This window comes from Microcebus murinus, chromosome 30 (assembly GCF_040939455.1).
Source record: "Microcebus murinus isolate Inina chromosome 30, M.murinus_Inina_mat1.0, whole genome shotgun sequence".
In the NCBI taxonomy this organism is placed as follows: Eukaryota; Metazoa; Chordata; class Mammalia; order Primates; family Cheirogaleidae; genus Microcebus; species Microcebus murinus.
The window spans coordinates 4,648,634-4,666,320 of NC_134133.1; the positions used below are offsets into that span (position 1 = coordinate 4,648,634).

The 17,687-nt window shown below is 44.0% G+C and overlaps 1 protein-coding gene across 1 annotated transcript; it reads left to right on the top strand.

Annotated features, from left to right (window-relative positions):
• The first annotated feature begins 4,190 nt into the window (after positions 1–4,190).
• Positions 4,191–14,391, top strand: PSMD6 (proteasome 26S subunit, non-ATPase 6). The gene is made up of 8 exons (XM_075998821.1): positions 4,191–4,425; positions 6,116–6,321; positions 9,179–9,324; positions 9,575–9,794; positions 9,906–10,014; positions 11,637–11,805; positions 13,968–14,045; positions 14,183–14,391. The coding sequence occupies exons 1-8, from the start codon at positions 4,281–4,283 to the stop codon at positions 14,277–14,279; spliced, it is 1,170 nt and encodes a 389-aa protein (XP_075854936.1). The 5' UTR covers positions 4,191–4,280; the 3' UTR covers positions 14,280–14,391.
• Positions 14,392–17,687: the final 3,296 nt, after the last annotated feature.

Here is a 17,687-nt window from a genome sequence, read left to right on the forward strand (position 1 = left end):
GCCGGCAATAACACTGAAGTTTCTGTGCGTTCTAAGCAGATGCTCTATGTAACGTCCCCGTCCTGGGAAGTGTAATCAATAACTGCCTAACAGGAAGGGTGCTGGCAGGAGCAGAGAGCTGGCTCTGCCCGCACAATCAGCGCCTCTCACATAAAGTCTTTGAAATGCAATGAAAATGCAAGGAAAAAGCTGCATGCAATTAACAGCGAGCATCACCACGTGGGCAAGGCAAAGTTAATTACACACTTGGAGGGACATTTTTTGATCCAGTAAGTGTGGTGATCATCACCACCATCGACCACCCTCGGGGCCAGGACAGGGAGCTGAACATGCTTTTGCTCAGAAGGAGGGAATCCAAGGGCCCTAAGACAGAGCATCCTTTTCAGAGCCAAATAATCTAACATAAAGGGAGAGAACAAAGGCTCAAAAGGAGGAGGAGGGCCCTGCTGGTTAGTGTCTCTAAATAAAACCAGGTTCTCATAGAAAAGGGCTTGTAACACTGATTGTAAATGAGGAAAGCGTGATTTAAAAATAAACCCTAGGTCTAGAGCAAATAAAAAATGGATATACGTGCACTCAGTTTACCATACTGTGTTTCCATTACACGTTTTAATTCCCATGGGGCAGGATTCTACCAAGAGATACCTATTTATTTTCCCTCTGTGAGCCCACAAAACTCCCCCCATGCCCCCAGAATTCAAGCTTCAAGAAGGGGCTTCGTAAAACTAGTGGCTCCAGTCCAATTGAGTTAATGGCCACAAAGCGATGGATGGAATGGGTGATTTAGAGTTCAATAATGAGTTGTCAATATGGGGCGAGGAGCTGCTTTGATCAACCAGGCAAGCAAATCACAGCAACAGTTCAGGGCTCCATTGATTTCTGGGCAATTAATGGTAATGAAGCTAAAAAGAAAAGAGAAAGACAGATCTGACCGGAAATTGTTCTCCCCCGTGGGGACTGACAGCCAATATCAGGCCTTTGTGCCTAGACTTGAGGTCATTTGCACCTAGAATATCGGGGAGTCACAGAATCCCCTGTAATTTAGATCCTCTGACAATTGCAACCTTAATTGGATTACCACTCTGTACCAGGACGAATTGGAAGCCAGAATCTATTAATCCAGTCACATATAATTTAAGCTGCATGACTATTTACACAGGTTTTCCTGCAAACATGCGTTTACAGGAAACTACATCCAATTCTTGTCACACATCTGGAAAGATACCTTTAATTATTTAAACGTTGTCATCTTTTATGCTAGAAAAAACGTAAAAATGTAGAAAAATAAACCAGGGGGCAAATGGCAACACTTCACTAAGTTAGCATCCGGGAAATATGAAGAGTGCTTGCAAGTGAATGAGACAAGATTCCATAGAGAATTGATCAAGCCAAGTGGGAAACGCATAAAAGACAAAATATATCTGGTTAGTCCAAATGGGAGGAGCAACAACAACAAAAAAATCAATCTCATTGATAACAAAAGAAGTACATGGCCGGGCGCGGTGGCTCACGCCTGTAATCCCAGCACTCTGGGAGGCCGAGGCGGGAGGATCGCTCAAGGTCAGGAGTTCGAGACCAGCCTGAGCAAGAGCGAAACCCCGTCTCTACTATAAATAGAAATAAATTAATTGGCCAACTAAAAACATATAGAATATATAAATATATAAAACATATATATATTATATATATTTATATATATATTCTATATATGTGTTTATATATAAACATATATATAGAATATATAAAACATATAGAACATATAGCCGGGCGTGGTGGCGCATGCCTGTAGTCCCAGCTACTCAAGAGGAGGCTGAGGAAGGAGGATCGCTTGGGCCCAGGAGTTTGAGGTTGCTGTGAGCGAGGCTGACGCCACGGCACTCTAGCCCGGGCAACAGAGTGAGACTCTGTCTTAAAAAAAAAAAAAGTACAAAGGAAAAGCAACATTGACATTGTGATTGTAGCAAAGCTTAAGATGGTTGATAGAGGCATATTGGGAGACTGGTCTAAAGGAGTTCAGGACAGGCAACTCTAAAATATGTCACCTTGTCATTTGAGGAGACAGTAGAAGGTCACTCTCACCTTCTTGCCCTTCTCCACTGAAACTGGTCATAAAAGAATTCATTCTCTGACTTTCCTGTAAGGCAACTCATAAGAACATCATTCCAGGGATACTCTCTCTAGACCCAAAGGAAAGAAATGTCCTTCTATCTTGAAGATACAGGGCCACAGAGAAGAATTTGGAAAAAAAAAAACAACAAAAAAAAACAGGCCTTGCTAAGTTTCCCCAGCTTAATTACCATGAGATCACACCCCCTTTGGATAATTGTACTTCTACACAACTGTCCATGCCTTACAAATTTTAGCTTAAATATACACAGGTGTAGGCCAGGTGTGGTGGCGCACACCAGTAATCCCAGCAGTTTGGGAGCCTGAGGCAGGAGACTTCTTGAGGCTAGGAGTTTGAGAATAAGCTGGGCAACCTAGCAAGACCCCTTCTCTACAAAAAATTTAAAAAATTAGTCAGGCATGGTAGCTCGTGCCTATACTCCAAGCTACTCAGGAGGCTGAGATGGGAGGATCGATTGAGCCCGGAAGTTTGAGGTTGCAATGAGTGAGGAAAAGATATTATTTTTTCTCCCATGCAGGCCCTCTGCTGGTCAATATTGGTGGGAATGTAAATTGATACATCATTTATGGAGAAATAATTCGTATAATCCTTGCAGAGTATATCAAAATGTGGAATGTTCATACCTTCTTATTCAGCAACTGCACTTGTTGGGATTTAGATGAAGAAATTGTTACACAAGTGTGAAAATATATATGCGCCCAGACAACTAAACACTGTAATATTGAGAGTGAGAAAATTAAAAACGGTCTAAATTAATATCCGTTAAGGACTGACGGGGGAAAGTTGGTACATACATATGATGGAATCCTACATGGTCAGTCCGTATTTGTTGGCATGGCAAGATATCCACGGTGCATGGCAGAAAGAACAAGATGCAGTTTGAAAAGTGCAAGCGTGGAATGATCCTATTAATATATCTTGGTGAGTTTTAACGAAGCTGTGCTTTTCTAGAAGGAAAGTTCCAGAGACAGGGGCTTTGTGCTCTTCACTGCTGGTTGCCTGTTGTGCAAAACAGTGCCTGGAACTTTGTAATCATGCCATCGTGTTTGTTGCATGAATAAATAAAAGATGTTCAGAAAGCTTTGCACTAAAGGTTTAACAGCAGTGGGGTGCTAGTCATTTTTCATTTTGCCTTTTACGTTTTTTCTGTTATTTGAATTGTCTTCAAAATGCTTGTTTCCTTTTGACAGAAACAAATACTGTTTTTAAGACGTGCGGTAATAATGCCTACCGCTTATGACAATGTGGCAGTTTCCAGCTGTTCCAGTGGCCATACAAAGCGGTTCAGCTCTTTAGAAAGCCACTTGACGTTAAGTATACCCAAATCACAAAACCCTTCCTTCCTTCGTCTACTATTCCTTCGGGGAAATTTATGCTAAGGAGAAGAAAAAATGCAAATTACGAAATGATCTATGCATCCAAAGGTCTTTCTCTAGTTTTTGTATTAGGAAAATAAGAAATCCTGGCCAACCGAAAGACACCTTTAACAGAGGGAAGAGTTAAAAGTAAATTATGGTAAATGCATTATATGGGATTGACTCTGTGGCGACATGAACAAAAGAAGGCTGGAAATGAAGGCATGTGAGTATTTAATTTATGAAGAAACAAAATGACGATGCTGTTGCATCAAAACCTGTGGGATTCTGTTTGCTTATGTTCCCTAACCGCTCCGTGCCTCAATTTTCTTACCTGCAAAATGGGCTGAGAGTACTACCTCCTAGCATTTGAGAGGATTAAATGGTGGTTGCATAGCGACGGTTATTCTTCTTGTTATAGTTTCAAGTTTTTCCAAAAAACTTTCCAGCTCCTATCAATTACAAACGGAATGAAAAGTAAAATGGCTAAAAAGGGAGGAAGGAAGAGATTCAAAAAAAATCCAAGGTTGGAGTGGGGCCCAGGGACTCCGTGGGGCCTGGAGCGAGGGAATGCCGCAGGCGACCACACGGGGGCGCCAGCGCTCCGGCCGGGCGCGGCGTTCCCGGCGGTGTCCAGCAGGGGGCGCTGCCGGAGGCGGCGGCGGCGGCAGAAGCGGAAGCCGGGCTGGAGGCGGCCGCGCGGACTCGCTGACTCCTTCCGCTTCCGCTGCCGCCGCCGCCGCGGGTCCGGGCCGAGTCGCCGTCGTCTCCCCTCCGCCGCCGTCCCCGCCGCCGCCATGCCGCTGGAGAACCTGGAGGAGGAGGGCCTGCCCAAGAACCCCGACCTGCGCATCGCGCAGCTGCGCTTCCTGCTGAGCCTGCCCGAGCACCGCGGGGACGCCGCCGTGCGCGACGAGCTGATGGCCGCCGTGCGCGACAACAGTGAGGCCCGCGGGCGCCGAGTCAGCGGCCTGGGCCTGGCCGGCCTCCCTGGCGTCCCTCTGACGGGGTCCCCGAGGCCAGGCCTGGCTCCTCGGCCCTGGGGGGCCTGGTTTTAGTTGGGGTGCCCGGGGGGGGGCTGCCTTTTGTTGGGGTGCCCTAGGGGGCCTGCCTTTTGTTGGGGTGCCCTGGGGGGGCCTCCCTTTAGTTGGGGTGCTCTGGGGAGTCTGCCTTTCTGTTGGGGTGCACTGGGGGGCCTGCCTTTTGTTGGGGTCTCCTGGGGGCTTGCCTTTTGTTGGGGTCCCCTGGGGGGGTCTTCCTTTTGTTGGGGTACCCGGGGGGGGCCTGCCTTTTGTTGGGGTGCCCTGGGGAGGGCCTCCCTTTAGTTGGGGCGCTCTGGGGAGTCTGCCTTTTTGTTGGGGTGCCCTGCTTTTTTGTTGGGGTGCACTGGGGGGCCTGCCTTTTGTTGGGGTACCCGGGGGGGCCTGCCTTTTGTTAGGGTGCCCTGGGGTCTGCCTGTAGTCGGGGTGTCCTGGGGGTCTGCCCCTTAATAGGGTGCTCTCGGGAGGGTCCGCGTCTCTGCGGGTCCTTCCCCTCCCCCTGAGGGCGCTTTGGGAGGAATTCCCGGGTATTTAGCACAGCGCGAGGGCCCGGTGACTTGCTGTCACTGTGCGGGGCTGCTCCCGGCGGCGGGGCGTGTTCCCTGTAGGGGAGGAAGCGTCCCGTGGGAAGGGGAAATTGGGGTTCGGTTCCTTTTGCCCTTCCCAGCAGCGAGGGGCACCGAGTGGTGTGCATTGAGCCTGCTTGTCCGAGTATACACAGGCTGGCCTGTTCCCCCGTTTAAACCTTTGCACTCGCTTTTTTCCTTTATTCTACTCCGGATTTAACTTTTTAAATGCCCCAGAGTTTTGCCAAGCGTGGCAGTAGAATTAAAAACTGGGGTTTCTTTTCATACAAACTTACTTGGATTTTTTAATATTTCAAATTATTGATACCTTCATAGAGTAATTTTAATCTCTAAACTTTTTCATGGTATATTTTTTGAGACATTCACCCACATGAAGACCTGGTTTACATTCACATGTTTCGCAAATATAAATCGTCTCTCTTCTTCCTCCTCTGATTTTTCTGTTAGAGCAAAGGATACAATCTTTGTGTTTTTTGTTAGGGTGGGGTGTGATTACATGGAGCTTTCCATCTACACGTTGCTCTAAGTCAGTGGGTAACAATCTACCCCTGGAAGTTAGCGTGCCATCTCTGCATTTACATTTCACTTGTCCTTTCATGCTAATGAAAACAAGAAAAGATACTGGAAAAATAGACAAAAATCCCCCTTCCCTCCTCGGTGAGACTACCTGTCGAGTGTGGCTCAACATACATACGAGCTGCTGCCGATGCCAACCGTGTCGAGTCACACTCGACATCCGAGTGCAAAGGGTTAAGACTCCTTTGGAACTGAATCCCGAGAGAGTAAACCGAGGATTGCCCGGGCCCCCTAGCCCTGGCAGGGGTTGGCCGTGCCCGGGTCCCTCATGCAGACCGCCCACCTGCAGAGCATGGTTTACGTTCTGCCTAGCGTTTGTTAAGTTCTGTTCCATTCCTTCCTGGTAGTGGGGAGGGGACCGGTGGACGGATGGCCTTAGCGGCCTTAGCGTGCACACTGGCCCCCACGCATCCCTTCTTTGGCTTTCAGACATGGCTCCTTATTACGAAGCCTTGTGCAAGTCCCTGGACTGGCAGACAGACACGGACCTGCTCAATAAAATGAAGAAGGCAAACGAAGAGGAGTTGAAACGTTTGGATGAGGAGCTGGAAGACGCAGAGAAGAATCTGGGAGAGAGCGAAATCCGAGATGCAATGATGACAAAAGCCGAGTACCTCTGCAGGATAGGTGACAAGGTGAGTGCAGATGGTTTCCTCTCTGTAGTTGGTATAATCCAAACTTGAGAACCTTTCCAGGTTAATGATATCTCAGTGTAAAAATTAGCTTCCTTTTAAAAAAGTACAGAGGTAATCATGCTTACCCGAACTAGTGAATCAATGTAACGATGAACGAAGAAAAATAGTCCTCTTGCAATACCCTATGATCTGCCCCTAAATAAGAGCCCAGTCTGTGTTCTTCTGCATCTCTCTCTGATGCCAGTAACAACACAGGTGCATAGATTTTTTGTTTGTTTACAGCTTTTACAAAATTGTGATCATTTTTAGTGGTTTACTTTTCTCATTTGGGAAGCTTTGGTCCTGGTGCCTTTTAAAAATTTGCACTTAGTAGTATTTTCCTTGGAAGAATCGAGAACATCATAGTAAATGCTGAAGTTCCGTTTGATCTTTCTTTACTCCCTCTCTGCTCAGAGATAATCTTTTTATTAATAGTTCTTTTATTGTGCATTTACATGCATGTATACATATTGGTAGAAAATAGGTAGTATTTTTAAAATTTTTTTACATACATGGGATCGTAGTGTGCTCTTGTGGTCCTGTTTACCCTTTTTAATCAGCATTATACCTGAGAGGTATTTCTGTGTTAATGTACGTACATCTTGCTCATTCAGGTAAATTGCTGCCTAACATTCCACTAGAGCTATGCCATAGTTTGCCTGTTCAGCTATTGATGAACATGTATGTTGTTTTTAGCTGTTTTTGCTTTAACAAATAGCTGTTGTAAAATATGCTTATGTATGTTATCTTGTGTGTATATGCTAGTATTTCTCCAGGCTATAGCGCAGGGGTCCTCAAACTTTGTAAACAGAGGGCCAGGTCACTGTCCCTCAGACCGTTGGAGAGTGCGCACTGTGGGCCCGGGACGAGTCGGCTGCTGAGCAGGACAGGCAGCGGTGGCAGAAACACCTGGAGGGCCGGATACATGTGCTAGGGGGGCCGTAGTTTGAGAGCGCCTGCTATAGTCTATGAAATGAAATCACTGGGACGATGAACAATTTTTATTTTGATGTGTGGCCAGTTCCACGTAACTGCTGGCTTCTGTATACTCCACTATCAGTGTTTTAGAGGACGGCTCATCAGTATGGGTATTTAAACTTAATTTAGTAGTTGTGTAATAATGGTTAAGAGGATGGGCTTTGAATGTTCTTAATTTTAAGCCATACATACAGAAGTATTTAGATGTGGGGTAACATGTCAATATAAAAAATAAAATAGTGTGAACTCTTGGATCAGATTGCCTGGATTCTATTTCCAGTTGTTGTGATTTACCAAACCCTCAGTTTCCTCATCTGTAAAATAGGGACAGTGACGGTTTCTACTTAATTTGGATTAAAGATAGAAGCAAAGAGTTTGGTAACTGGCACAAAGTAGTGCTTAAATGTTATTATGCAACTTAAATTTAAAACAGGTTTTTTCTTTTCTCTGGTTATAAATTTAAGGCTTGGTCATTGTAAAAATTTTGAAAATACAGAAAAGTTTAAAAATAGTCAATAGTTTGCATTTACTTTTATGTTGTGTGTGTTTGTGTTTTGGTTTTAAAGATTAATGTATTATGTGTGAATGAGAAAATTCAAACTTTTCATTCAGGGCCTAGAAAATTTTAGTAAGGATAATTGCTTGAGTCAGTCAGGGGATTGTAAACCGGTCGTGTTCTAATACTGTATTCCCTCTGTTCATTTAGTAGTATTCTTCCAAAAAGAACAGTTTTGAAATCATCAATTTCTCCTAGGATCCCTGGCTCCCTCTAGTGGGGAATAGAATTTTCAAATCTAGATCTGAGTGCTAGGTGCACTCACTGCTGTCTTGCCAGTTCCTTTTATAAGTTTATGAAGCATAACTCATAATTACGTAAAACAAACCAGGCAGACACATAGTGAAAAGTACCAAGTAGAAACAAATGATTTTATTCATGTTCTTGTCTTTAAAGCAGTAGAAACATTTTATTCCATAATGCTTTGAAATAGAATTGTGTATTTACAAATTGAGTTATAGTCTAATAGTGATAACTAAGATATGATTTCCAAAACCCTTTAAGTGATATGACAGATAATTTACAGTGAAGTTATTTTGATGTTGTATATTATAATTATTAAAGGTAAAAATAATATATGGAACAAACGAAAGAGTACTTAAAAATTGTGAATAAATTATGAATATTTTTCTTAGTATTTTCTAGAATATAAGAATACATTAGGCATTTCTTATTTATTTGTTTTGCAGTTGACCCTTGAACGATGCAAGGGTTAGGGATACTGACCTCCCATGTGGTTGAAAATCCACATGTCACTTTGGGTTCCCCAAAACTTTACTAATAGCTTATTGTTGACCAGAAGCCTTACCGATAAGTAGTTGATTAATACATACTTTGTATATGTATCATATACTGTATTGTTACAATAAAGTAAGCTAGAGAAAAGAAAATGTTATTAGGAAAATCATGAGGAAGAAAATACTTACTAATTAAGTGGAAGCAGATCATTGTAAAGGTCATCGTCCTTGTCGTCCTCACATTGAGTAGGCTGAGGAGGAGGGGGGGTTGGTTTTGCTGTCTCGGGTGGCAGAAGCAGAAGAAAATCCAGGTATATGTGGATGCGTGCAGTGCAGACCTGTGTTTGAGAGTCAACTGTACGTACTTTAAGTATAAAATAGTATAATAAACCCACGTGTATTTCTAAGCCAGCTTCAACGATTATCAGTTAAGGGCCACCTTGTTTTATGTCTATCCCTACCTGTCCCCCACTCCCTTTGAAGAAATCCCAGACAGTTCTGAAACCTTGTAACCTTTTCTTACCTGGTGCTTTGGCCTTCTTGACAGGAGGGAGCGCTGACAGCCTTTCGCAAGACATATGACAAAACCGTGGCCCTGGGTCACCGGCTGGATATTGTGTTCTATCTCCTTAGGATCGGCTTATTTTATATGGATAATGATCTCATCACACGAAACACAGAAAAGGCCAAAAGGTACTTTTTAACAATATGGATATAGTCCCTCTAAATTATGATGCTATATAAATGAGAAATTGATAAGAAATTTGCCATTTTTTTGCTTACAATTAGTAAATTTGGTCAAATGATAATGTAATTATTTAGTAAAATGTTTTCTTTAGGTTCAAGTCGTTAAAAGCTGTTTTCTCTTTGAAATTAACACAAAACTTTTAAAAAGTGGCATTGTCTGCTTCCAGATTATGATCTTACTGTTCTTATTTAATAGCTTAATAGAAGAAGGAGGAGACTGGGACAGAAGAAACCGCCTAAAAGTGTATCAGGGTCTTTACTGTGTGGCTATTCGTGATTTCAAACAGGCAGCTGAACTCTTTCTTGACACCGTGTCAACGTTTACATCCTACGAGCTCATGGATTATAAAACGTTCGTGACCTACACTGTGTACGTGAGCATGATTGCCTTAGAAAGACCGGATCTCAGGGAAAAGGTAATGGCCGAACCTTTAATGCTCGTGTTTGAAGGCTGCCCCGTGCGTTTCTAACTTAAATACACAAAGATCATTAAAGAGGTATTTATGTATTCATTTGGTGATGCCTAGGTCATTAAAGGAGCCGAGATTCTGGAAGTGTTGCACAGTCTTCCGGCAGTTCGGCAGTATCTGTTTTCGCTCTACGAATGTCGCTACTCGGCTTTCTTCCAGTCCTTAGGTAAGGACAGAGTTGCTCATTTTGATTATCTGTCTTCACTTTACTCCTGATCCCGTGTGCAAATGCCCTGAGATGATTTCTCACTGACCTGGAAAATGGAGTGTGAGGTAGCTGCAGGTCTTTGACCGGTGTGGCTAACTGGACCAGGTATGTTTAGAGTGGGGGCTGCAAACCATGGGCTGTATATAAGGCTCAGGAGTAAGAATGATTTTTACATTGGCAAAGTGTTGTTTAAAAAAAAAAAGCGTATGTGATAGAGAGCTCTGGCTCGCAAAGCCTAAAAGTATTTTCTGTGTGGCCTTTTGCTGAGGGTTTGCCAGACGCTGGTTTACATTTTTAAGGGGATGTACGGCAGGAGAGAGCAAGTGGCTGTGAGCGTCGAGCTTCACGGGGAAAGCTGTGAGCGAATTCTGAACCCGATTTTGGGTTGAGACAAATTGAGCCTTGACTTCCACAGTGGGTTACGTCTTGTGCCTGCGGTGCGCGACGCCGGGGCTGCGAGCTCGCCGCGGCCTTGCGGTCCGTGGGCAGAGCCGTGCGAGCGCTGCCCAGGCGTGCGAGAATCTCACCCCCGTCCCCCAGACCCCAGACAACAGTCTGCTCCTTCTCCAGGGATTTCCATCTTGTCCAGGCCACAAATGGCAGCATATTCTTGATTCTTTTCTCTTGTTCACGTTCTGTACCCCTGTAGCTGAGACCTTGCTTACGTTCTGGTTTGTCCTCCTGGGCTTAGCCGTGTTTCTCCTGCCTTTGAACTTGTGCGTCCTTTGCACGGCTCTGTGCACCCGTCCTCTGCCCAGCCAGCCGCAGAGAGGCCCCGCTGTCACCCCGGCCACCGGCCACTGGAGGGCTTCCTCGCTACTCCAGCACGGCGCTTACTTTCTCCACAGAACTTGTCCTTGTCTGGGATTATCTTGTGTGTGTTCATCTACCTCAGGCCTTGGAAAATTTGCTTACTGTAGCAGCAAGGATCACTGCCATAGCTTCGCTATCTAGAGCAGTGGTGTGTAGTAGTTATTCACTAAGATGATTTTTATTTATGCAGATTGCTCATTAATATTCTATGTGCATTTTACTATTCAATTTCGTATAAGAGCTTTCTAGATCAAGGCTGTTCACTCTCACTGTGGTGTAAGTCAGTCTGGTTTATCATTTGTCTTCAAATCTTAGTCATAGTGTTTTGTTATAGACATTAATAGGACTTGAGTCTTTCCCTTTATTGCGTCTAAGTTTTGTTACTTTTGAAAATGTTTGATTTATACCTTTTTCTGGTCGTATAAGTATTTCATTTGTCACTATACCTGCTGTTTCTCTGTTAGTATTGTTTTTTAAAAAAAAATAAGTAAAAAGAATCTTACTTAAGGCAGAAGTAGTTACCCATGGCTAGCGTACTGGTACCTGAACTTTGTCATCTGCAAACAAGACGTCAGGCAGCCGCGTGCGCTGGAGGGGCCGCCTCTCCTTTACCAGCGCGGCCGGGAGGGTGTGGGGGGGGGCGTGGGGCGCCGCGAGGATTCTCTGCTTGTTTGATGCAGCTTTTGGACTCAACTAGAACTGCCTTAGTTTTTAATCTTTTTATCCAAAAGGGAGCCTCTTGTAATTTGTCATCGTGTTCGTTGCAGCGATTGTAGAACAGGAAATGAAAAAGGACTGGCTCTTCGCCCCCCATTACCGGTACTACGTGCGGGAGATGAGGATCCACGCGTACAGCCAGCTGCTGGAGTCCTACCGCTCGCTGACCCTCGGCTACATGGCGGAGGCGTTCGGAGTCGGGGTGGAGTTCATTGATCAGTGAGTTCGAACACCGCCGTGACAATTTTTGTTTTAAAGTTGCCTTTTAATATGTGAATGTGCATTTTTTAACCCATTTGCAATGTCTTTCTCAATTTTAAGAAGGAAAAAACAATTTTTTTCTAAATATTCTCAAAGCAATCATCTCTGCCTTCCCCATGTTCTGCATCTTGTATTAATAGACAGGAAAGCTGAGCTGTCATGAGGTTGAGTGATCTGTTAAAGATCATTAGACCAGCTATCAAAAGTAGTCTTCTTATGGTATAATGTTTAGAGGCAAAAACAACAACAACAAAACCCACTTCTTTTTGGACCACACTGCAGCTACAGTAATGACTTGGATCTCTTGTATTTTACAGTTGGTCATATTTCCTCTGACAGTTACTTCCAATTTTTAGGTTGCTGCAATTCAGGTCAAATTGGTTGTTAAACGTTGGACATTTTAGCACTTAAATCCGTACTTCAACGAATAGTTGATAAGCCATTACTATATGTATGGCATTAAGTCCCCATCTTGGGGGACTTTCATGGAAGTAGTAGGAGGTGGCAAGTAGACATATAAAGGGCCATTTCAGATAGAAATGAATCTTTAGGAAAATGCTGTAGTGCCATGAAGAGACTATTAGATGTGGCGTGTCTGAGGAGAGGTCTACTCTGAGATTTGAATTGGGAGGAGTCAACATAAGGAGTCCTCTAAATGCAAAAGGAGTAGTAGAAAGTGTGAGGAACAAGCTTGGCTGTTGCAGGGATACAAAATGTCAGTGTGGATGTTGGAGATCAGGCTTGTGTAGGGCCTTGCTGGACAGAGTATGGCGCTCGGGTTTAGTCTAGGAGCCGTGGGAAGCTGTGGGAGCGACAAGGTCTCGTTTACACACAGCAAGTTGGCAGAGAGACCAAGTGGTTCGTGGAGGAGATGTTACAGCAGCTTGGCCAGAGGTGCTGGGAGTGGAGTTGGGGAAAGGACACATTCACAATATGTAATTTCCCAAATTTAAGTCTTTTAAATGTTGATGATGATGTTTTTAGTGGTCTATAATGAAAACAAGTGATGGCTATATAGTAATTTTAAATGACGTTGCAATTCATTTAAATAAGACCATTCTCTTTTTGGTGGTTTTGTTTTTTCTAACATTTTATTATGAAACATTTCAAACAAGCAGAAAGTTCTAAAGAACCGTATAGTAAATTTTAACATTTTATTATATTTGCTTTTCACATATCTATCCATCTTATTTTTTTAGCCACTTCATAGCAAGTTTCAGACACCAAGGCACAAATATAGACGGTTTGTTTCATTGCTAGGGTGGGGGCTGGGCCCTATTTCATGAGTCAGTAGTTGTGAGCAGGCGTGTGACACAGGGCCTCCTGCTCTTAGCTGTTAGGTGAGGTGATCAAGCCGTCGTGAGGCTCAAATGAAACTGTGGATGAGGAGACAGAACACACTGCGGTGTTCTTCAGGTGCTCTTGACGATAAATGGATTCAGGGCAGCTGGGACGTTCCAGGAGTGGTTGAATTGTTCGGTGGTGGTTTTCCTTCGTGTTCTAAGACTAGCCCTAGAGGCAAAGGTGGTGCCATTGAGTGCTACTTGCTACCTAGAAAGAGCCTGTCCTACCTTTCTAGGAAACCTAGGAATTTCAAGTCTGGGTTTTCATGGATTCAGAACTTAATTGTAGGTAAATTCCCTTTTTAAAAATGGGCTACACCCTAATTCTCTATCATTCTTGCCTCCCAGTTCCTTGGGCTCAGTAAGATATTGTTGGAGAGGGAAAGGGCCATCATTTCAGTAAACACTGCTGCTGCGGACGTGTTTACATCACCACGGGCCGTGTTCCATAATTTTGTTTCAGGTCTTTTGTTTGAAATAGTTTCATCAGTTTTTTTCCCTAATAAATCTTATTTTCCCTCTTAACGTTCTTCTCTGAGCATGTCTGTAGCTGTAACGACTTAACACGAATGGTTTCACTGTTTGCCACCTACGGGGACTTCCAGGGGCCTGTTTACTGTGGGAGGCGGCTTGGATCCTGCAGTGAGCGCACCAGGGCGCTCCCAACTACGGCGAAGGCCGTCGCCCTGGCTTAAAACCAGATGTTACCTTGAAGGACGATCGTAGTGCAGCTTCTATAAGGCTAATGTTTTTTTTTCTTTTCCTCCTCTAACTTAGGGAACTCTCCAGATTTATTGCTGCTGGGAGACTACACTGCAAAATAGATAAAGTGAATGAAATAGTAGAAACCAACAGGTATCTTTACTTTGTGTACGCTTTGTTACACCGCTCAGAATGAGGGGCATCTTCCGTGCCTCCCTTACAAGTAGGGCGGCTATCGATGGAGTACTGTGACTGGGTAAATAATTTATTTTTTTTCTTGACTTTTACAGACCTGATAGCAAGAACTGGCAGTACCAAGAAACTATCAAGAAAGGAGATCTGCTACTAAACAGAGTTCAGAAACTTTCCAGAGTAATTAATATGTAAAGCCATATAACAAAGGATTTCCTTTAGAGAGAATTATTTGGAGTTTGTATGGCTTACTTCACAATGTGCGCAGTTCAGCTGTATAAAATAAATACTGCATTGTTTCTCTCAATTTGCTTTTTTAAAAACATATATGCCTTTAAGGATGGGGTCCAGTAATGTTAAAATAATGTGGCTCAGGCCTGTCATCCTAGCACTCTGGGAGGCCGAGGCGGGTGGATTGCTCGAGGTCAGGAGTTCGAAACCAGCCTGAGCAAGAGTGAGACCCCGTCTCTACCATAAACAGAAAGAAATTAATCGGCCAACTAATATATATAGAAAAAATTAGCCGGGCATGGTGGTGCATGCCTGCAGTCCCAGCTACGCGGGAGGCTGAGGCAGGATTGCTTGAGCCCAGGAGTTGGAGGTTGCTGTGAGCGAGGCTGACGCCACGGCACTCACTCCAGCCTGGGCAACAAAGCAAGACTCTGTCTCAAAAAAAAAAAAGTCACTTCAGTTATTCATTAATGAAACATATTTGATGCCATTTGAGCATCTCTAGGGTATAATGATTACACAGAGACTTTGGTACCTGGGTTCACATCCTGACTCACAGGGATAACGACGCAATCCCATTGTCTCCTACCTTTTTACACCTCCTGATTTTATTTTTTATTTTTATTTACTTTTTGAGACAGAGTCTCACTCTGTTCCCTGGGCTAGAGTGCTGTGGCGTCAGCCTAGCTCACAGTAACCTCAATCTCCTGGGCTCAAGCGATCCTCCTGCCTCAGCCTCCCAAGTAGCTGGGACTACAGGCATGTGCCACCATGCCCGGCTGATTTTTTCTATGTATATTAGTTGGCCAATTAATTTCTTTCTATTTATACTAGAGACGGGGGTCTCAATCTTGCTCAGGCTGGTTTCGAACTTCTGACCTCGAGCGATACTCCCGGCTTGGCCTCCAAGAGTGCTAGGGTTACAGGCAGGGTTACAGGCGTGAGCCACCGCCCCCGGCCTAAGCCTCCTGATTTTAGAAAGAAGAGGACATGTTACATACTAGCTCACAGTGAAATAGTTACCCACTTAAAATACAGAAGATATATAACATGTAAGCTAAGCTTTCCCTCAGAAACAAGTAGCCATGTGAGATAGGAAATTGCCCTTTTTAGGAAGCTGGCATCATCTGGATTCCAGCATCTACCAGGGCCAATCTTACTAAACATGGATTTTTAAGAACCCTACATAAATTAGCACACTGCATCTTTTTTCCAAAAATAAGATCGTAGTAATAGCAATGAGGAAAACAATGTTCCTTGTCTCTCAGTTACAAACTTGGTGAGTTAGAGATAAATGCTATTAAAGGGGACAGATGAAATCAAGTGTGAAGGCTTCTCTGGTAAGGTGACATTTAGGTAAAAAGAAGGGCGAGACCATGTAAATATCTAGAACATGGAAAGTGAAAGTTGTAAGCAGAGGAATGACTTGACTTACCTTTTAAGTGTCACTAAGGCACTCAGCTGGAGGGACACCAGATGATGTGGGCATGAATTGGTAGCAGCAGCTGGATCTGCTAAAAGATTAGAGTCGGAGAGGCGAGAAAGTTAGTGGAGGCAGATCCCAGACTTTTTGACTAAAGTATAAGAGATGGCTGGTTGGCCTGGTGCAGTGGCTCAGCCTGTCATCCTAGCACTCTGGGAGGCTGAGGCGGGAGGATCCTTTGAGCTCAGGAGTTCAAAAGAGCAAAACCCCATAATTAGCCGGACAACTAAAAATAGAATAGCCGGGCATGGTGGCGCGTGCCTGTAGTCCCAGCTACTCGGGAGGCTGAGGCAGGAGGATGGCTTGAGCCCAGGAGTCTGAGGTTGCTGTGAGCTAGGCTGACGCCACGGCACTCACTCTAGCCCTGGCAACGCAGTGAGACTCTGTTTCAAAAAAAAAGATGGCTGGTGACCTTGATGAGCAGTTTTGGCAAGCAAGTTAAAGAGAATGGGAAATGGCATTTTAAAGGTTGGGGAACAAAAGAGTAATTTGTTTTTTTAAGAGCATGTTCATTTGCTGATGGGAATAAGCCATTAACAGAGGAGAAAACACATGATCTCATATGAAAAAAATTTGATATAATTCAACATTTCTTCGTGATAAGTAACTTCAGTAAACTATGACTAATAAAACATTGGGAAATCAAAGCCCTATTGCAAATAAGATATTCAATGGCAAAATGTTGGAAGCATTACCTTAGAAGTCAAGGCAGAAACTGTCATCAATATCACACTGGAAGGACAAGGATTGCTTATGGGCCAAGGAAAGCAATGAGGCCAGAGCTCTGCTTTGAAGGCAGTTTCCTGTAGGCACCATAGGCTGGATGGGAGGCTTTAAAAATGCTAAGTATGCCCAGCAGGGCTGGGGAACCTGTGGCCTTCTGGATCCTTCAGTGTGGCCTTCTGACTGAACCCAAATTTTACACAACAAATCCTTTCAAACCATTTGAGAATAGCCACCTATGGGTTTCTAAAAAGTGCTTATGTATAAAATCCTGTATCACTATAATTTCTTGAAGAAAAACAGCTCTTTCAAAAGTGTTGGTTTTCTGCAGAAAACCTAAGCTAGTCAGGAAGGCACAGCTGGCTTCTGGATGATACGAAGTTGCAAACTGGTCATCCACAGGTTGCAAGTGGACCCTCCCAAGTATGTTTTCACGAAAAAAAAAAAAAATACATAGTCACCATGGAAAAGCTGAGAGAGAATTGTAAAAATCACAGGTCTAGCTTCTCTGGAAAAAGGAAGAGATGAGGCTAAGTTCAGACTCACGCTCCATCAAGCCAAGTGGCAAGCACGTGCTGTCCCCGCCAGCGTGCCCAGCTCGCCAGCCCGGCTCCCGCTGGCACTGTGTCATCCTGCACCACCCCCAGCGCTGGACATGTGAGACGGGTGGTCAACCAGCCGCCTCTGTCTCCAGCTAGGAGAACTATCCAGAAAATTCTCAACCTTCATCCTACCCTCGTGTCTTCAATTTATATAGCTGGTTTTCTTGAAAGTCTTAATTTTCTGGTTTCGGTCAAGAAGGGTACTGTACAACATAAACATAAGATTATTGTCAAATGATAACAGATTTATTTGCTAAGTGACATAGAGCGAAAACAACTATATTTTGTTCCTTTTTAATACTGGTGCATGTTTTCTTTTGAAGTTGGAAACAATCTTTCTGTTTTTGAGACAAAATGTCACTCTTGTTGCCCTGGCTAGACTGCCTTGGCATCAGCCTAGCTCACAGCAACCTCCAACTCCTGGGCTCAAGCAATCCTCCTGCCTCAGCCTCCCGAGTAGCTGGGACTACAGGCATGCGCCACCATGCCCGGCTAATTTTTTTTTTCTATATATTTTTAGTTGGCCAATTAATTTCTTTCTATTTTTAGTACAGACGGGGTCTT